Here is a 17117-nt window from a genome sequence, read left to right as displayed (position 1 = left end):
GGTGACGGAAGCCCCACCTCGAGGGCTGCAGGAAATGGTAAGAATTAAACCTGTCTAAGAACGGGAGCCTCGTCTCCTTACAGCCACCAGAACTTGTGCTCTTTGGTCTCTTTCAGCTACAGCTCTGTCATTGCTTGCCTCTACATGGCCAGAGAAGCCCAACCTCTGCCCCAAAGCCCAGTGATTCAGTATCAGCATCAGCCCTCTCTTCTATCCCCACTACTGCAGTGGGTGGTGGGGCTGCAGGGGCTGTGAAGATGGTCATCACTGCCAGTGGGGTGGAAGTGCCTCATGCCCTGTCCTGTGCCCTTCCTGCCCTAATTCCAATAGGAATTAAAGATGTGCCAAATGAGAAAAGTGTCTCCACATCCCCTTGAATGCCAGGGAACATTATGAATGCCCGGACCAAGAGGTGAGAGCTCAGTGAGGATCCATCCCAGCCCCTGCTGTACAGCGAAGAGGGAGGTTCCCACCTCCCAGTTCCATGCCTCTGCTCTCAACTGCACTACTGTGCATCACTCACTCTGCTGGCAGGCACCAAGTGCGGGGGAATATCTTGTACTCCTTGGGGAAGAGCTTGAGCATGCGGTTGAGGTTCCGAGCCAGCAAGTCCTTGCGGCAGATCTCGATCATGCCTGGAAAGTGGTTGATTTTCTGGAACAGGCGCAGACAAAACCCAGGATCAGCACAGGAAGAGCAGGGACCCTCCTGGAGGCTGAGGAAAGCCGGTGTGTGGAGAAACCAACGGCAGCACAGGGAGCCGGGCCTGCGGGTGCCTTGACCCGCTGCTGAGGGAGAAGGTTACACTGCAACTGCTTAATCTGAGCTTCACCAGCGTGATTTATCTGCTCCCTCCATCTCAGCCCTGAAGCTCTCCCGCCTTCCATCCATCACATCCATCACAGCCTCAGGAAGGAGCCATTTGTCATCATAACAATTTATTTCATGCTACATTAAAGGGGCTGGCAGCTCTCCAGTTCACGCCACTAACTGCCAGAGCGCTGCTGATGGCACCGTATACCAGAGGCACAACGGCAGTAAAGGCTTGTGAAGCTCCAGAACTGGTGTGGAGAAGGGGGCCCAGGTACTAGTGCAGGCACTGTTCTGTTAACAGCCCCATCTCACCCTCCTTCCTGGGCAACTCCTGCCTTTCCACAGGGGCAGTTACCTGAAAGCGCTTCATTTCCAAGACACGCTCCAAGGAGACCGAGTTGTCCGTCCAATACACCGTCCACTCCTCATTTTGTCCCACCTCTCTCAGCCCGCAGCACTGCGCTGCCCGCCGCACTGTGCCAAAGCAAGCAGGTGACAAGGGCCAGGGTCTGTTAAATCCCCACAGGAATCAGGGCTGGAGCGTGGAACCAACCTCTGCAGCTGCAGCTCCCCTCTGAGATGCAGGGCACCCGTGGGACCGCCGGGAGGTGGCCGGAACACAAGTGTTACCCACCTAAACCCACCTCAGGCCCTGGCTGCGGCTGTGCTGGGAGCCATCAGCCCTCAAAGCCCACATGCTCAGGGTCCTTCCTGAACTACAGCAGGCTTGAATCCACCCTGGGTCTGACACCATGCGGGCAGACATGAGCCTTCTGAAGGTATGAGTTTGGTCTTTGAAATCAAAAGCAACCCACCAGCAGAATGCACAAGCCCTGCAGCAGAAGGTCTGTGTTAGCACCAGTTCTGAACTGAGCCTCTCGCGGGGCTGGGGAGTTGATGAAGGTCACTGCATGCCAGAAACCATTGTGAAATGGTTCTGGTTCTTGCCAACCACCTCCTGCCGTGGGTCTCCTCTGCCTCCCGCCATCAAGCTGCCCCAGCATGGCCTCAGGTGAAACGTGCAGCACCCATCCCACTGCCTAAACCCCATGTTCCTCATGCTGTGACCTTCAACAACGTGGTCACGCGGTGAGAACAGTCATTAGCAAACTGGCTAATAACAGGCTCCTGGCATTTGACGGATGTTAAGATAGTGCTTGTGGCAATGAAGAGGAGCAGGGCAGGAGGGGACCAGCTCCTTGGAACATGTCACTGGAAGCAGACAGCACAGGGAAAAGCTCCAGGTACCGATCCTGCATGTTCCGTCACTGGCTTTAACAGATGCACAGGTACTGGTCTTGCATTGTAACTGCTCCTGACTAAACCCTTGTCACTGGAATAATCTCCTCAGGGAAGTGGTGAGTGCCCAGTGTTGGACACTGTTAAGGTTTGTCAGGACAGGGTGCTGGGACATCCAGTCTGGGTCATGCTGGGCCTGGAAAGGTTGGACCAGATGGTCCTTGAGGTCCCTTCAACCTGGGATTCTGTGATTCCATGATTCCTTGTCACCAATTTTAGCAGATTTATGGCAAAAGCAGGGCACCTCGGTCCAGGGGGTGCAACACCCCAAACCTCACACGGGTCCAGGCCACTTGCAACCGATGAATGTATAAACCAAAACGAGCATGGGGTGGGGATTCGGCACCAGCCCTTCTCCCTCGCTGTCGGTGGCACCCAAGGGACGTCCTGCAGCGCCCCGGACTTACCGCTCTCGTACCTGCAGGCGGTCAGGTTGATGGATGGAACACTGCAATTGAGAGACCACAGAAGAGCTGCTCAGTGAGGAACCGTGGCCCCGGGCACAGGCAGGAGGGACGTTCACACATCACACACACACAGCGCGGGCTAACGGCCGCGGGGATAACGGGAAACGTGACCCAGAGCCAACGCGGTAAACAGGGTCCCAACCACGGGGCCGTCCCGGGGCGCGGCAGGGTCGGGATTATCGGGACAGTTACAGGGGAAGAGCGTTTATTGCGGTTCGGAAGGGCCCTGGCGGCGGCCCCGGGGCGTGCGCACGGGAGGGAGGGGTTCTGGGGCAGCACCGCCGCACGGTAACGGCAGACACAGCCGGCACAAGGACCGGCGCTCGGCCCCCCCCGCACTCGCCTGCGTTTCCTCCGCCTCCTCCGCTGCTCGGGGTCGGGGGTGGCAGGGCCCGAGCTCTGCTCCCCGCTGCCGGTCTCCATTGCGCCCTCTGCCGGCGGCCGCCCCGTTGCCATGGCGACAGCGTCGCTCCCGCCGGGCGGCGCCGCGACGCCCCCCCTCGGACCATAGAGAGCGCCGCCGCGGGCGCCAGGGCGCAGTCCTCCGCCGGTGTCGGTCAGCGCTGCAGGAGCCGCACCAGGTCCCCGCCGAGGCGCAGCAGCTCGGGCTCCGGCAGCAGGTGCTCGCGGATGGCGCCCAGCGCCTCCTGCTCGGTGATGCGGTGGAAGAGCGGCGCGGCCGGCAGCGGCAGGTACCCCGCGAGCTCGCACAGCGCCACCTCCAGGCCCGCGCCCGCCGCGCCGCCGAAGCTGGGCCGCCGCGCCCACAGCAGCACCCGCAGCCCGCGCCCGGCCCCCCCGCCCTCCGGGGCCTCGCCCCGAGTCGCGAAGACGTTGTAGGCCAGGCCCGAGCCCGTCAGGTGCTCCGCGGCCCGGCACACGTCCTGGCACAGCGCCGGCAGCGCCGCGGGACCCTCCGCGTACAAGAGGAAGGCGGGCGCGGGGACGGCGCGCAGGATGCTGAGGCCGTGGCAGAGCGGCTGGGCCGGCGCCGCCTCCACCAGCAGCGGCCGCGGCAGGTAGAAGCCGTGGAGGTGCAGATGGTTCACGGAGGCGCGGCCGCCGAGGCCGTTGAAGCCCACGCGGAACCCCGGGTGCGCGCTGAGGAACGCGGCCTCCAGCGCCCCGCGCAGCGCAGGCGCCGTGAGCGCCTGCGGCAGCCGCCGCTCCGGCTCCGGCAGCAGCAGGACGTGGCCGCGCTCCAGCGGGCTGGCGTTGATGGCCACCAGCAGCGGGTCGGGGGCGGCGGAGCCGGCCCTGCGCAGCCGGAGCAGCACCTCGCCGCGCCGCAGCCGCGTGAAGTTGAAGACTCGGGGGTCGAAGGGCTGCCGGAGGCTGTGCACCAGCTGCGGCGGGCGGCGCTCGGTGCTGCGCTGGACGTTGAGCTGGGCCACCAGGCGCATGGGGCCGGGCAGGACACGGGTGGGCAGTGGCCCCAGCCGGTATCGGAAGAAGCCACGCTCCATCCTGTCGGTCCAGCTGTCCAGCAGCGCCCGGTCGAAGCCGGACAGCGCGGAGTCGGGTTCGCCCTCCCACCCGGCTGCCTGCTGCACGAAGTCCTCCTCCCCGTACACGAACTCCTCGAGCTCCGGTTCCCCGGAACCCGACTCCTCGCCCTCCGCCGCCATCGCGGCCGGGGCGCGGGGCGGGACTTTAGGGTGCATTGAGGCGGGGCTTGAGGCCAGGGGAGCGGCAGACTGACGTGCGCGGCGGAAGCGGCGCGGGCCGCCATGGGGGGCTCTGCCAGCCTGCTGCCGCGGGAGGCGCTGGGCGAGTACCAGGTACGGGCACCGGCACCGGCTCTGCCGGGGCGGACGAAGCCCCGAGGCCGAGCCCCCCCGGCCCAGCGCTGATCCCCGCTCTCCCCGCAGGAGCTGACGTTCCTGAGCAAGCAGGAGATCCTGCTGTGAGTAACTGCCGCGGGGCGGGGAGCGGGACCAGCGCTGCGGGACCGGGGGGCTTGTCTCTGCCCTGGGGCTGCCCTCCCGACGAGCGGCCACTCGACGCCCCGCGCGAGCCGGGCCCCGCCTGGGCCTTTCCTCGCCAGCCGGGCTTCGTGGGGCAAAGGTCTGGCTGGTGCCAGCCTGCAGAGCGGGGCGCTGGCCGTGGCCTGGCGGGAGTTTGCTCTTCCCTCCTGATGTCCCGGGTGGGCGGGCACCAGGGCCGGGCTGGAGCTGTGGCTGCTGCAGGACCACCCTGGCCGGCTCCTGCCCATCCCGCTCTGCACCGCTGGCAGGGGCTGTGGGAAACGGGCTGTCAGCCGCTGTGCAGCGCTGGGAACCGCTGCCTGCGCTGCCCGTGCCCAGAGGGCTGCCTTCCGCCACAGAGCGGCTCTTGCTCTTGCCTCTTCAAGTGCCTACAAGAGGTTCAGTGAACTGCTGCCAAAGGAGGAGAGGGAGAATGCCTGCTCCGCGCGCGTTCCCAAGAGCCGCATCCTGACGCTGCCGGAGCTGCGGGTACGGTGCTCAGCAGGCAGCGAGCGGGACGCGCTGCTGCGCCTTGGGTCTGGGCGGGTTTGGGTAGGGCCCTGTTTACCCGTCGCAATGCCGGGCGCTGCCCTGGACGTGCTGCTCCAGCAGCCACCGGGAAGCTGTTCACTTGCTGTGCCAACACCCAGCTTCCTCATCCCGCCACGCCATGGAGGAGCCTGGAGATCCCTGCGGGGCGGGGCTGCTCCTGGGAGGCACAGTGGGGCTGGCACTAGCCTGTGGCTGGTGTCTGCCACGCTGGAACGGGCCCGGCCCTGTCCTGAGCCATTCCTATGTTGCAGGCAAACCCTTTCCAGCACCGGATCTGCCATGTGTTCTCCACCTCGGATGATGGGGATGACAGCATGTCCTTTGAAGACTTCCTCGATATGCTGAGCGCCTTCAGCGACTCTGCGACCTCAGACATCAAATCCCACTACGCCTTCCGCATCTTTGGTGAGGCGGGGGGTGGGTGCCGGGTCCTGGGGTCCCCACACTTCATGGTGGGGGTGTCAGGAATGAATCCCAGAGGGCTTTAGAAACTCCTGTTGAAGCTGCTGGTTTGGTGTGATGCTGTGCACCAAGAGAGGTGCAGTGTGGAGCCTCCTGTGTCTTCGGGCTGCCAGGCCCTTTCCTCATGGCTCTCTGGGGTTGCTGCAGCCCTGACAAAACAACTTTCCTCTCCCTAAAGACTTCGATGACGATGGAACGCTGGACAGAAAGGACCTGGAGAAGCTGGTGAACTGTCTGACGGGGCAAGGCGAGGAGTCACAGCTGAGCAGCACAGAGATGGAGCAGCTCATCCAAAACGTGAGGACCATGAGGCAGGGCATGAGCCACTGCGTGGTCCCAGCCACACAGAGCTCACCACTCGCCTTTCCCTCTCCTTTCAGATCCTGGAAGAGTCCGACATTGACAAGGATGGCACCATCAACATCTCTGAGTTCCAGCACGTCGTCTCCCGCTCTCCGGACTTTGCCAGGTACAGTGTCTGCAGCAGCACAGCTCATCAGCACAGCCATCACTGTGCTGGCGTTGGGGCAAAGCTCTCAGTGGCTGCAGGACAAGGCCACCCTGTAGAGGTCTCTCATAACAGCAGAGCCGCATCCCGTGCAGGGTAATGCTGTGCCTCGTAGCACACTGGGTGCTCACAAAGCATTTGCGTGTGCCCCAGGGAGGAGGTGCAGAACCTGTCGTGTCTCTTGCAGCTCCTTCAAGATCGTCCTGTGAGCGCCCTGTGGCTCTCCAGCAGAACTGCTCCTCCTGCTCTTGCAGCTCTTCGTGCTCTCAGATGTTTCCTCTTCCAGCAGCAGCACCCAGAAGCCCACCCGGCTTATCAGCTGCACCGCACAGTGCCTTAGGCAGGACACCCTCCTGCTCCCTTTCAGAGGTGGCTCTGGAAGCGGCTGCGTTCCTGGCAGCCCCTCTGCTCTCCCAGGGTAGCATTTTAACTCCTTATGCAAACCAAGGGCAGCTCTGGTGGGGTGCTTCTGGCTGGGGCCCCCTCTCTGCCCTCAGTACCAATTCGTGCCTTCAGTAGCAGGCAGGGAGCTGCCTCCCCTCACCAAGCCCCTGCCCAGGAACATGGAGCCATTCGAGTAATAACCCACACATGGAGTTGTTTCTCCAAGCAATAACCCACACATGGAGTTGTTTCTCCAAGCAATAACCCACTGCTCTGAGCAGTGACCCAAGGGGCACTGTGGATGTGCTATCCTGGCAGCAGACCTGTCCCACTCACTGCTGCACAAGGCGCCTGACTCCCTGGCACTGACCACACTGCTCCCCTTTCTCCCCTTTGCTTCCCTGCCCCTCCTCTGGCTCAGCAGCCGCACTGCCCCGGCCTCTTCCTCCCTCTGCGCTGCAGGACACAAATAAAGGGCTCTGGTTTCAGGCTCTGCTCTGTGCTGCCTTTGTCTGGCTGCGGGGGCTGTGCCGGAGCACTGCGGGACTGGTGCCATGTGGGGTGCTGGGGACACAGCCTCCTGCCAGGCCCCTCTGCCCACGCCAGCTCCAGGGGACAGGTCCCACGTCCTGCCTGGTGACAGCCCTTTCCGCAGGCCACCTCCCTCCTTGGGCCCAGGGGTTGTTCTCAGCAGCACAAAGAGCTGGGCTCTGTGGCAGGAGGCACAAAGGGAAATCCAGGGCAGGCGAGCAGCCACCTTTGCTGCGGGCAGCACCAGGGCCTTTGTGTCTGTTCATCCATCAGCTTGGCCTGGCCTGCTGCCAGCCACAGCAACGGCCCTGCCTGCACTTCCAACCACCCTGCCTGCTCTGCCTGTGCTTCCAGCGGTTCACTGTCATGGTCCTGTTTTTCCTGGGAGCAAAGAATCATAGAGCCACAGAGGAGTTTGGTCTGAAGTGACCTTAAAGCTCCTCCAGCTCCAACCCCTGCCATGGGCAGGGACCCCTTCCACTGGAGCAGCTTGCTCCAAGCCCCTGTGTCCAACCTGGCCTTGAACACTGCCAGGGATGGGGCAGCCACAGCTTCTCTGGGCACCCTGGGCCAGCGCCTCAGCACCCTCACAGGGAAGAACTTCTGCCTAAGAGCTCAGCTCAGTCTCCCCTCTGGCAGGTTCAAGCCATTCCCCTTGGCCTGTCCCTACAGGCCCTTGTCCCAAGCCCCTCTCCAGGTTTCCTGCAGCCCCTTTAGGCACTGGAGCTGCTCTCAGGTCTCCCCTTCAGGAGCCTTCTCTTCTCCAGGCTGCCCCAGCCCAGCTCTCTCAGCCTGGCTCCAGAGCAGAGCTGCTCCAGCCCTCGCAGCAGCTCCGTGGCCTCCTCTGGACTCGCTTCAACAGCTCCACGTCCCTCTTGTGCTGTTACCCCAGAGCTGGATCAGGACTGCAGGTTTGGAGCTGGTGTCTGTGCCCGGGTCTGTCTCACCAGTGCCACAGCTCACGGCTGTCTCACAGCACTGGCGCAGCCATTTCTCACGCGCTGGCTCCTTGTTCCTGGCCCTTCCAGCTCAGTGCCCGCGGTGCTGATGGTATCTGCAGCCCTGGGGGCCGTGTCTGCTGGCATTGCACCAGCCAATGCCTCCGGTGGCTTTTTTGATGTCCCAGAACAGGCTGGGCAGGAAGCCGGGTGCGCTGGTCCAGCCGGGAGCAGGCAGTGCCGGCCCTGGGGGGGTTCCTGCCTCCACACGCTGCTCCCCCCAGCCCTGTGCTTGTGCTACCGTGGCACGAGTGTGTGCTAGGGCTCATGAGTGGCGCTGCACCACCAATCCCAGCCATCAGCCCTCATGGAGCCAAATCCCACTGGCAAAGGGGCTGGGGTTCGCCTGCAACTGCGCGGACAGGGACAAGGACACCCTGATCCTGGGTAAGGAGCTGTCACAGCCATGCTCCTGCCAGAGGTTGCCCCACTCTTAGCACCGCGGCACCCACTTTGGTCACCTCAGCCTTCCTCCACCTCTTGGGGTGCTGGGACACCATCACTCATCGCTCTGCAGCTCTGTCCCACCGGAATTCCCACAGCCTCCTCGCCACAGCACAGCCCCAGCAGAACTGAGCACTGCCCAAGTTTGCTGCTGTGATGCACAGCACCCGACAGCAGGGTCACAGGGACCCTCCTGCACCAGCCCTGGCAGCATCGCTGCAATGACACGCAGCCGCATCCCTGCAGAGCCTCAACTGCCCCAGCCCAACGCACAGCCAAGCACATGGGAACTTCGCAGACCAGATCTGAGCAAGAGCGCATCCCTCGTGCCCCGTCCGTCCGGCCCTCTCGGGGTGAGGAGCAGCCGGCCAAGGTCAGGCTTTCCCCCGTCCGCAACGAGAGCTGGACACGGTTCCCCCCCAGGCTGGTGCCGCTGCAGCAGCACACACGGTCCAAAGGAGACACCTGGACTTTATATAAAAACCACAGACGTTTCTGCACACGCACGTGGGCGCGGGGGGAGCCCCTGCCCGGGACACGATTCACATTTCCAACGTATTAAAAACAAACCAAGCACAGACACACAGCACATGCCCGGCCGCGCGCCTGGCGCCGGTCCTGCACTGGCACATCACAGTGAGTCAGGGCGCGAGGGGCTGCAGCCGCCCCTCCTGCCCTCTGCATAGAGGGGCTCCACAGAGCCAGGGCGAGGCACCGTGTCCATCCCTGCTGGGGGGAACGTCCCGCAGGCTCCCGGAAGGCACGAGGTGCCCCTCGCTCCTGGAGCCGGAGCAGCAGAGGTGATGCCCGGGAGTTCTGGGGCAGCCAAGCCACCGCACTGGAGCGGGGCCGGGCTCCGGGCATGCACACACAGACAACATGGACCCGGATGTGGTCCGCACGGCTCAGCAGAGCAGAGGTGGTGTCGGGCTCGGGCCTGGCTCCTGTCCTGTCACACCACCGAGTCCTGGATCTCGGAGCCCAGGCGCACCCGGGGTCTTTGGCAGGCGGGAGACACCTCCACGAAGCTGTCCCGGACATGGAGGGGCCTCTTCTCTGACTCAGAGAAGGCGCGTTGGGGGCCGGGGGGCTCGTGCACGGGGGTGCTCACGATGTAGTTGTCCTGCAGGGCCTGGTAACCCTTGTGCTCGGGCACTGCGCTGGGCAGGCTGCTGCCGTTCAGGGGCAGGCTCTCCACCGGCTTGCGGGGCGGCTTCTGGTGCCGGCCAGGGTCGCCGGGCTCCAGCAAGGCTTTCATGCCATCGCGGTGCCGGTGCAGGAGGAAGAGGGCCAGCACGAGGACAGCGGCAGCAAAGAGCACGCACATCACCAGGAACTCGGTCCAGTAGGTCTTGCCATCCAGCCGCGCCGCAGCGCTGCCCACAGCCGACGTGCTGCGTGACGTGCTGACGGTCTCCAGGGCGCCCCGGCCGGTGGCCGCCTTCCTGCCGGGGTCTGGTGGCGCGCGGGGCAGCTCCTGCACGCTCACGCAGTAGCTGGCCATCAGCTTGCGGAATCCCTCCTCCAGCGACCAGCACTCGTAGGTGCCGGCGCGCTCAGGGCTGCCCACCAGGATGAGTGCCCCGTCAGGTAGCACCAGGTAGGAGGCATTGACGGGCACCCCGTGGTGCAGCCACCGCCGCGAGGCCAGGTTGGAGAGCAGCTGGCACGGCAGTGGCCGCACCGTGTTGGGCGGCAGCAGCACCCGCTGGCACGGGGCACCCGAGGCTGCGGGGACACAAATCATGGACACGTCAGCGAGCAGATGGGGATGCTGAGTAATGGGAGCACTGGGACACCTCGGGCTGGCAGCAGCCCTGCGGCAGGAGCTCACCTGGGGGCAGGAGGATGCGGGGACGTGGCTGGGAGGTGTTGGGCAGCGGGCAGAGCCGCTCCGTGTCAGCATCCTCGATGTCCTGTGCCCAGAGACTGCGGACAGAGAGGGCTCAGGGCAGCGGGGTGCTGCAGGGTGCCGCAGCGGGGTGCTTCAAGGTGCAGGGGATGCAGCACTTACTGGGGGTGTGCCGGGGGGTGCACGGTGGCCCTGCGGCAGGCACCCCGGCTCCAGGCACAGAAAGGGTCCCGCGCCAGCACGCACTCCCCACAGCTGTGGTACAGGCTGCAGTTGGCGAAGGGCACCTGAGCCATTGCCGTGTAGGTGGCTGCGTACACCAGACCCTAAGGAGGGGAGGCAGTGGGGTCAGTGGGAACCATGCAGAGCAGGTGCTCCTGCAGACCCCAGCCCATGAATAGGGGCTGCCTACAGCATCCCACCCCCAGCACGCCCATGCTCAGCTCCTGCCTGGTCCTGGTCCAGCAGCAGCTGGAGAACGGGCTGTCCGGCGGGGAAGAGGCGGATCTCCTCGATGATGTGCACCCCGTGGTTCACACGCACAGCCTTGTGCAAGCGCCCGTCATCTGCAAACACAAGGATGGTGCTGAGCGGGGATGGGGGCACCCTCAGCACCGGCCCCCGCCCCATGGCGGTACCCACCCGTGCCCAGGAAGAGGACGTCGTAGGTGCCGTGCAGGCCCTGCGTGCGGTGGACGCTGATCTGCTGGTAGCGCAGGCGGCTCTGCAGCAGCAGTGGCTGGCTGCGCACCGCGCTGTCCATCAGGAAGTGGTCCTTGATGAAGTTCAGCACCCGGTCCGGCATTTGGAGGGAAGAGTTGATCTTCAGGTGCCGTGTGTGGCTGGTGATGCACTGAGGACAGAGGACGGGGTTCGGCTGGGGCATGGGAGGCAGAGCACGAGGGGCTGTCCCACATCCTACACTTGGGCAGGCTCTAAGGAGGCACTTACCGTGCCCGGTCGGGGCTCTGGCACAGGGCCGGTGTCCGTGTACCACTGCTGCGTCTCACGGTTCACCTCCTTGTAGAGCCCGCCAAAGGCTCGCTGCACGCTGCGCATTGGGAAGGCGCACACGGCCGAGCTGCCCAGCCCACCCTTGTTCCTGCCAAGGGAAGGCAGAGATCAGGCACCCCGGTTCCGCCGAGCCTCCCACCCCGCAGGCCCTGCCTGCTGCTCACCACTGCGAGGTGAAGACCCCATAGAAGAGTGTCTCCCTCCAGCGCAGCTCCGCCGGGGTGAGCACGAAGATGTCCTGCAGCACGTTGAAGGGGAAGCCGTCCTCGGGGTGCGAGCAGAGCAGCTGCGCCTTCAGGAAGGTCGTCCACCGCCGCTGCAGCACGCGCTCCCCACCCTGGTCCCCCTGCATGGCACAGTGGGTCAGGGTGCGGTGCCACCCATCAGCGGGACCCCCATGGGCTGGGACAGCAGAGCAGGGTCTGTCTGTCCATCCATGCATGCAGCAGTGCCAAGGCCCCAGCAGAGCAGCCCCGGTGTCAGGGATGCGCAAGTGGGAAGGCTCCAATGCACCCAGGGGAAGGGAAACACGACCCGAGAGGAGGACGGGTCTTGTGTCCCCGCGAGGGAAGGGGCAGAAGAGATGGAAAAGGGCCACTGACACCAAAGATGCTGGTGGGAGCAGCAGGCTCGAGCCTCAGCCTTGGGCTGGGTGATCTGGAGCCGTAACTGCCAAGAGGGGTCTCCCATGGGCGCTGGTCCTCTCCTGGGTGTCCAGGAACCGGAGGATGGAGATGTGCAGGGTGGTCCCACATCCCCACACACCCCAACAGTGACACCTCGGGCACATCCCCGCTGCCCTGTGCCCACCTTGCACACACGCGCTATGCGGGACACGATGGTGTTCTCGAAGTAGTCGAACTCCTTCCCGGTCTCACTGAAGAAGAAGTAGACCTTGTCGTCGTCACCCTCGGGGTTGCCGGCAGGCAGGCTCTCCCGCAGGTAGGCTGAGCCCACAAACACCGGGTCTGGGGACACAGGCACCTTGAGCACTGGCCCCACGCCTCCCCCAGCTCAGTGCACGGAGACCCCGGCCCGGCTCTCACCCTGCAGCCAGTTGAGGGAGTTTTCAGTCTTGAGGGCGATGCGGCTCTCCTGGCTGCGGTAGATGGTGGGCTCATTGCCCTGGAAGTTGCTGACAGTCCCAGCGTAGAGCTCGCCGTCTGCCAAAGAGACGCTCCCGCTGGGACCCGGCACGCACCGCTGGCACAGCACCACTCCCACCAGGGTCCGTGCTCAGCCCGGTTCAGCCGGGCGCTGCCAGCAGCGCGAGGGTCCCGGTGGCCTTACCGACCATGACAGCCGTGGAGCGGTACTCGGGGTCGAAGGGGCAGCGTCCCTTCCCGTCCTCCAGCAGCACCTTCCCCGACGCATCCCGCTCCAGGCTGAAGTGCTGCACGTTCTGCAATGGGAGCGGGCTGTGAGCGGCAGCAGCGGCAGTGCTGGGGTCCCGCAGCAGGGATCCCCCCAGCACCCGCCGCCCGTGCTCACGATGTAGGCGCAGGCCGGGCTGAAGGCGCAGGTCCCGCACGTGTAGAGGTGGGTGCTGTTCAGCTGCAGCAGCATCTTGATGTAGTTGTGACAGTCTCTCTGCATGGTGAGAGCATCCGGCTCAGACTCCTGCACGCACGCCCCGTGGCATGTCCCGCTCGTGCTGCAGCACAGGCACGCAGCGCGGCTCACCTGCGGGTCCTTGCCTTTGAATACACACTGCCTCTTCTTCTCCTCATCGGCGCTCCACGGCAGCTGCAGGGAAGCGACAGTCACTGCAAGCCCCCCCGCACCAGCTGGTCCCCATGCACCCCCTCCCCAGGCTGGCAGAGCTCGTCCTCACCATCAGTGTCCTCCCCACCCCAGTCACGGTGGTGAGGCAGCCACTGACTGGGGCCAAGCACCATGATGACCACAGCAGCTGCTCCACACTGTCCCAAGCAGCTTCTGAACGTGCAGCAGCTTGCACAGACCCTGAACACTGCCAGCGAGGGGACCCTTGCACCGAGATGTCCCTTCCCGAGGTCCCACACAGGGCTCAGCCCCATCCTCACCCTGCGCGCCAGTGCCCCAAGCTGGAAGTGGCTGGTGTTGATGGCGACAAGCACCTCGCGAGCCCCCACATAGAGGGTGCTGCCATCAGGGCTGAGCAGCAGAGCTGTGTAGTTGGTCACACCGGGCACCTCAAACCGCTGCACAACGCGCTCCTCCGACTCTGCAGAGCAAGAGTGACCAGCATCAGCCCCGCGCAGCTCCTGGCGCTCAGCATACCCACGTACCGCTCCTGCCCTGACCCTCTGCTCGGCACAGAGCTGCCATGGCTGGACCCGGCTCTCCCAGGCACATGCAGCACCGCAGTGACCGTGCATGGCCACAATAGCACCTGCGGGCAGCCAGAGCCACTGCCTGGTCCCGGCCACAGGCACAGCCCCAGGGCACGCCGTAGCAGCCCTGCCTGCACCAGGCACTGCAGCCAGGGCCACGCTTGTCCTGCCATGCACAACCCCGGGTGACACAAACGACGCAGCCTGGCCCCACAAGCGCCCCAGCTTGCGGCAGGGAGGGACGGGCACCGGCACCGGGACCTCGCACCCGCACACGGGTGGCTCCTGCAGCTGAGTCACAGAGCGCCCATCCCGCGTGGGTGGCCTGGCCCCGGAAGCCCTTCCTCTGCTCTGCTCCTTTGCTCCGCTCCGGTCTCCTCCTTTCCTCTCCTCTGCTCTCCCGTAGCCGCTCTGAATCAGACGGTCCCGGCTGTGTCAGCGGGACGTGTCAGCCTGAGTCATGCTGCCAACACCCTCGCTTCTGACACCCCTGTGCCCTGGGGACACCCCGACCTCCCTCGACCCCCTGCCTGCTCCGGGGTCAGCCCCAGGGCTCCCATGAGCCTTTCCTCTGTGCAAGCCAGCTCAAGGACTCGAGGTGCTGTGGTGCCGGTGGTGCTGCGGGGCAGGACCCAGCTCTCTTCTCCATCCCCAGTCACTCCCCATGTCCCAGTCACCACTGCACGGGGCAGCATCTCCCCCATCCTCAGGCACCCAGCACAAGCCCCAGCTCTCCTGCAGCAGCAGAGAATGATGCTGACCCCCCAGGGCACCATCCCACGAGGGGTCCTGTGCTCCAGCTTTGCGGTAATGCTGCCCAATGTGGGCACAACCCAGTGCAGGCAGCAGAGGGACAGCGGGGCCCCCTACACCCCGCATTGCCATCCCAGCCCGGGGAGCTGCAGGAGCTTGTGCTGGCTGCCAGGGGACCTGTTAGGACAAGACCTGCTTCTTCCAGACAAACCTGCTGGAGGCACATCCAGTGCTTCCAGGGGAGCAGCTCCCAGCTCCTCCCTCCCACCAACTGCAACCCCAACGCAGCCACGGCCCCCAGGAGCCAGCACTGGGAACATGCAGTCACCGGCAGAGCGCCGGGCATGTGCCCCCCCCCCCCCGGCCCCACCTGACAGCGCTGGGATCCACATCGGGACCCCAGGAACAGCCCCTGAGCTTCAGCCCCACAGCCCCAGCAGCATCTGCAGCTGGGCAGAGCTCAGCCAGAACCGGTCTGTGCAGGCAGGACCGGGCAGCGCAGCTCGACGCGGTGTGGCACGGCATGGCACGGCGCCGAGCGGGGCCATCCCATCCAGCTCGGCGGGTCCCACATCTGCTGGTGCCACCACAGCCGTGCCTGTCGGTCACGGGAGCATGTGGCGGGGCCACGTCCCCGCTGGTGAACCACAGCGCGTCGAGCCAGGGAGCGCTCCCAGCTGCCCACATCCCGCTGCCAGTGCAGCCCAAACCACGGCACCCTCCCAGGCTGCCCCACAGCCGGATTTAGCCACCTTCTGGCAGCGCGGCCGCCACAGACACACATGGGCGGCCACAGCCCCAGCGCTGGGCGATGGAACTGAGCCCAGCAGGTGCTGGTGCCGACCCCAAGCTGTCCATGGAGCATGTCCTGCTGCTTACCCACCCTACATCAGCCCCGGAGAGCTCTGCAGGGCGAGAGAGGTCTGTATGCAGGACGATATTCCCAGCAAGGGGCTCTGCCTGGCCCAACAGCCCCCAGCCTGCCCCAGTGCAGCCCCAAGCCCTGCCAGAACCACACTGCTGGTGGGGCTGCAGTAGGTCTTGGAGCAGCCTGCAGCCGAACACAGCACAGCAAGAGCCCCAGGGACACAGTGGGAGGGGAGAACACCCACAGGCCCCCAGCTGCCCATGAAACAAGGATAAAACCACGCATGAAGCAGGTAGAACCCCTGTGCCTGGCTCACCTCATCCCATGCTCACACAGGATGTGGGGACAGGAGCACCCCTGGGTGTCTCAGACCCATGCAGGGTCCCGATGCAGAGCTGCATGCTCCCCTGCTACCACCTGCAGCACACACAGCCCCGCGGCTCTGCCCCATCCAAGTAGCCCGACCCCAGCCCTCCACTGCCGGGACCCTGCTACCCCGGCCATGCCTCGCGGTGGGCCACGGGCCTCGGCACCCTGGGCAGGCTGGGAGGGTGCTGTGCAGCCTCAGCACCGACGGCTGTCACAAGGCGTTTCCACGCTGCCGCCCCGTCCCGCAGCGTGGGGAGCCCCGGGGCTGGGCGGGATGCTCGGTAACCGCGGGGGGACAGAGACCCGCCGGAGCCCCCTGGGATGGACACCCTCGAAGGCGCAGACACTCACCGTAGGGCAGGCTGACCCGAGGGACGGGCTCCTGCGCCGCCGAGAGCACCAACGCCGCCAGCACCGAGTGCGCCAGGACCGGCAGCACCGGCAGCGCCGCCATCCCGGGCGGGGCCGAGGCGAACCGAACCGAACCGAACCGGGCCGGGCCGGGCCTCCGCCGCCTCCCGCGAAGCCGCCCGGGCGCTGCTGACCTGCAGGGAGAGACTGGCTCAGCGGCGGGGCTCGGTTCCGCTCGGCCCGGCCCCGCCGCCCGCCCGGCGCCGCCCTCGCCAGCCCCGTCCCAGGGGCTGCCCGTCCGCCCCCCCAGGCACAGGGGCGGGGCGGCAAAACACGGACACAGCCCCGCCGTACCGACTCCAGCCCCGCCGTACCGACCCCACCGGGCCAGGCTGCCCAGAACCGACCCAGCCGCCCGGTACCGATCCAAGCTGCACCCGTGCGGCGCGAGCAGCTCGGAAGAGGAGGCGGCCGCTTCCCCGCCAGGACCGCCCCCGCCCCGCCCCTCCCCGCCCAGGCGGCCCCGGGGGTCTCCCGGTGCTGCGAGCACCCCGGTACCGTGCCCCCGCCCCTCCCGGGCAGCCCCGGCCTGCATCAACTGGTCCTGGTGACGGGGGCAGCTGTGTTCCCTGCTGCGGCGGCGGTTACCGGCACAGGAGCGGGGAGGTCCCTGCACCGACAGCTCCCTCCCTGCAGCGGGGAAACTGACCGGCCTGGGATGCTGGGGTCGGTTTGTCTGTCCGGGGGGTCTGTCTGCCCGGGGACAGCTCACCCCAAGGCTGCAACTAGAGCCGGTGGCCGCGCTGGGGGCTGCTGCTGCTCCCGCAGTCCCCAGCTCCAGCTTTGCTCCATCTCCACTCTGCAGAGGCTTTCCCCGGCTGCCCTCCGAGGCGCGGGCCGGGGTCTCAGCCGGGGCCGGGGTCTCTACTGAGAGCTGTGGTCTCTGTTGGGGCCGTGGCTGCTGCCCTGCACAGCCCCGTGCTCCCTGCCCTCCCTCAGGAGCGATGGGATCGCACGGGACACGGCACAGCTGGGCAGCAGGATGCCTGTGCCAGCCCCCCGCCCTACAGGGCAAGGCTCTCCCGGCACCGGTGTCCGCGCAGGCCAGCCCCCAGGTACACGGGACACGTCCCCGCCAGTCGCAGTGCGCCGTCCCGGGGGACTCCGGGG

General features: G+C 65.7%; 4 protein-coding genes across 4 annotated transcripts in view; 1 reads left to right on the top strand and 3 right to left on the bottom strand.

Annotated features, from left to right (window-relative positions):
* The window catches only part of TTLL13 (tubulin tyrosine ligase like 13), a gene marked incomplete at both ends in the record, with an annotated part of 9977 nt that extends 6975 nt beyond the window's left edge, over nucleotides 1-3002 (bottom strand). Inside the window, 4 exons of the mRNA XM_080626778.1 lie at nucleotides 524-654; nucleotides 1169-1287; nucleotides 2520-2560; nucleotides 2722-3002. Coding sequence (XP_080482904.1) covers nucleotides 524-654; nucleotides 1169-1287; nucleotides 2520-2560; nucleotides 2722-3002 — 572 coding nt within the window. The remainder of the gene's footprint in view (nucleotides 1-523; nucleotides 655-1168; nucleotides 1288-2519; nucleotides 2561-2721) is intronic.
* A 17-nt stretch (nucleotides 3003-3019) lies between these two features.
* Nucleotides 3020-4207, bottom strand: GDPGP1 (GDP-D-glucose phosphorylase 1; the record flags this gene model as incomplete). Its single annotated transcript, XM_080626649.1, has 1 exon — nucleotides 3020-4207. One exon carries the CDS (start codon nucleotides 4205-4207, stop codon nucleotides 3137-3139), a length of 1071 nt encoding a protein of 356 aa, XP_080482775.1. The 3' UTR covers nucleotides 3020-3136.
* A 29-nt stretch (nucleotides 4208-4236) lies between these two features.
* On the top strand, nucleotides 4237-6934 carry CIB1 (calcium and integrin binding 1). The gene is made up of 7 exons (XM_080626650.1): nucleotides 4237-4360; nucleotides 4451-4485; nucleotides 4933-5035; nucleotides 5350-5503; nucleotides 5739-5857; nucleotides 5941-6029; nucleotides 6256-6934. The coding sequence occupies exons 1-7, from the start codon at nucleotides 4310-4312 to the stop codon at nucleotides 6275-6277; spliced, it is 573 nt and encodes a 190-aa protein (XP_080482776.1). The 5' UTR covers nucleotides 4237-4309; the 3' UTR covers nucleotides 6278-6934.
* Nucleotides 6935-8961: 2027 nt separating this feature from the next.
* On the bottom strand, nucleotides 8962-16378 carry SEMA4B (semaphorin 4B). The gene is made up of 15 exons (XM_080626545.1): nucleotides 16302-16378; nucleotides 15948-16141; nucleotides 13337-13497; nucleotides 12975-13037; nucleotides 12783-12881; nucleotides 12582-12693; nucleotides 12338-12454; nucleotides 12102-12259; nucleotides 11456-11637; nucleotides 11229-11379; nucleotides 10920-11130; nucleotides 10728-10843; nucleotides 10440-10603; nucleotides 10260-10354; nucleotides 8962-10153 (listed from the first exon to the last, which is right to left on the bottom strand). The coding sequence occupies exons 2-15, from the start codon at nucleotides 16048-16050 to the stop codon at nucleotides 9378-9380; spliced, it is 2508 nt and encodes an 835-aa protein (XP_080482671.1). The 5' UTR covers nucleotides 16051-16141; nucleotides 16302-16378; the 3' UTR covers nucleotides 8962-9377.
* Nucleotides 16379-17117: the final 739 nt, after the last annotated feature.

This window comes from Psittacula echo (genome assembly GCF_963264785.1).
Source record: "Psittacula echo genome assembly, chromosome: 10".
NCBI lineage: Eukaryota > Metazoa > Chordata > Aves > Psittaciformes > Psittacidae > Psittacula > Psittacula echo.
Note: the sequence above shows the minus strand (reverse complement) of the source record. Positions and strands in the feature narration are given on the sequence as shown.

Bases quoted from the DNA above. Each gene is read 5' to 3' on its own strand.
- SEMA4B (XM_080626545.1), bottom strand. From the start codon at position 16,050: ATGGCGGCGCTGCCGGTGCTGCCGGTCCTGGCGCACTCGGTGCTGGCG. The intron at 12,260-12,337 runs GTGAGAGCCGGG...CTGTGTCCCCAG, and splicing joins CTCCCTCAACTGGCTGCAGG to ACCCGGTGTTTGTGGGCTCA. The intron at 11,131-11,228 runs GTAAGTGCCTCC...CTCTGTCCTCAG, and splicing joins CAGAGCCCCGACCGGGCACG to TGCATCACCAGCCACACACG.
- CIB1 (XM_080626650.1), top strand. From the start codon at position 4,310: ATGGGGGGCTCTGCCAGCCTGCTGCCGCGGGAGGCGCTGGGCGAGTAC. The intron at 5,504-5,738 runs GTGAGGCGGGGG...CTCTCCCTAAAG, and splicing joins CTACGCCTTCCGCATCTTTG to ACTTCGATGACGATGGAACG. The intron at 5,858-5,940 runs GTGAGGACCATG...CTCTCCTTTCAG, and splicing joins TGGAGCAGCTCATCCAAAAC to ATCCTGGAAGAGTCCGACAT.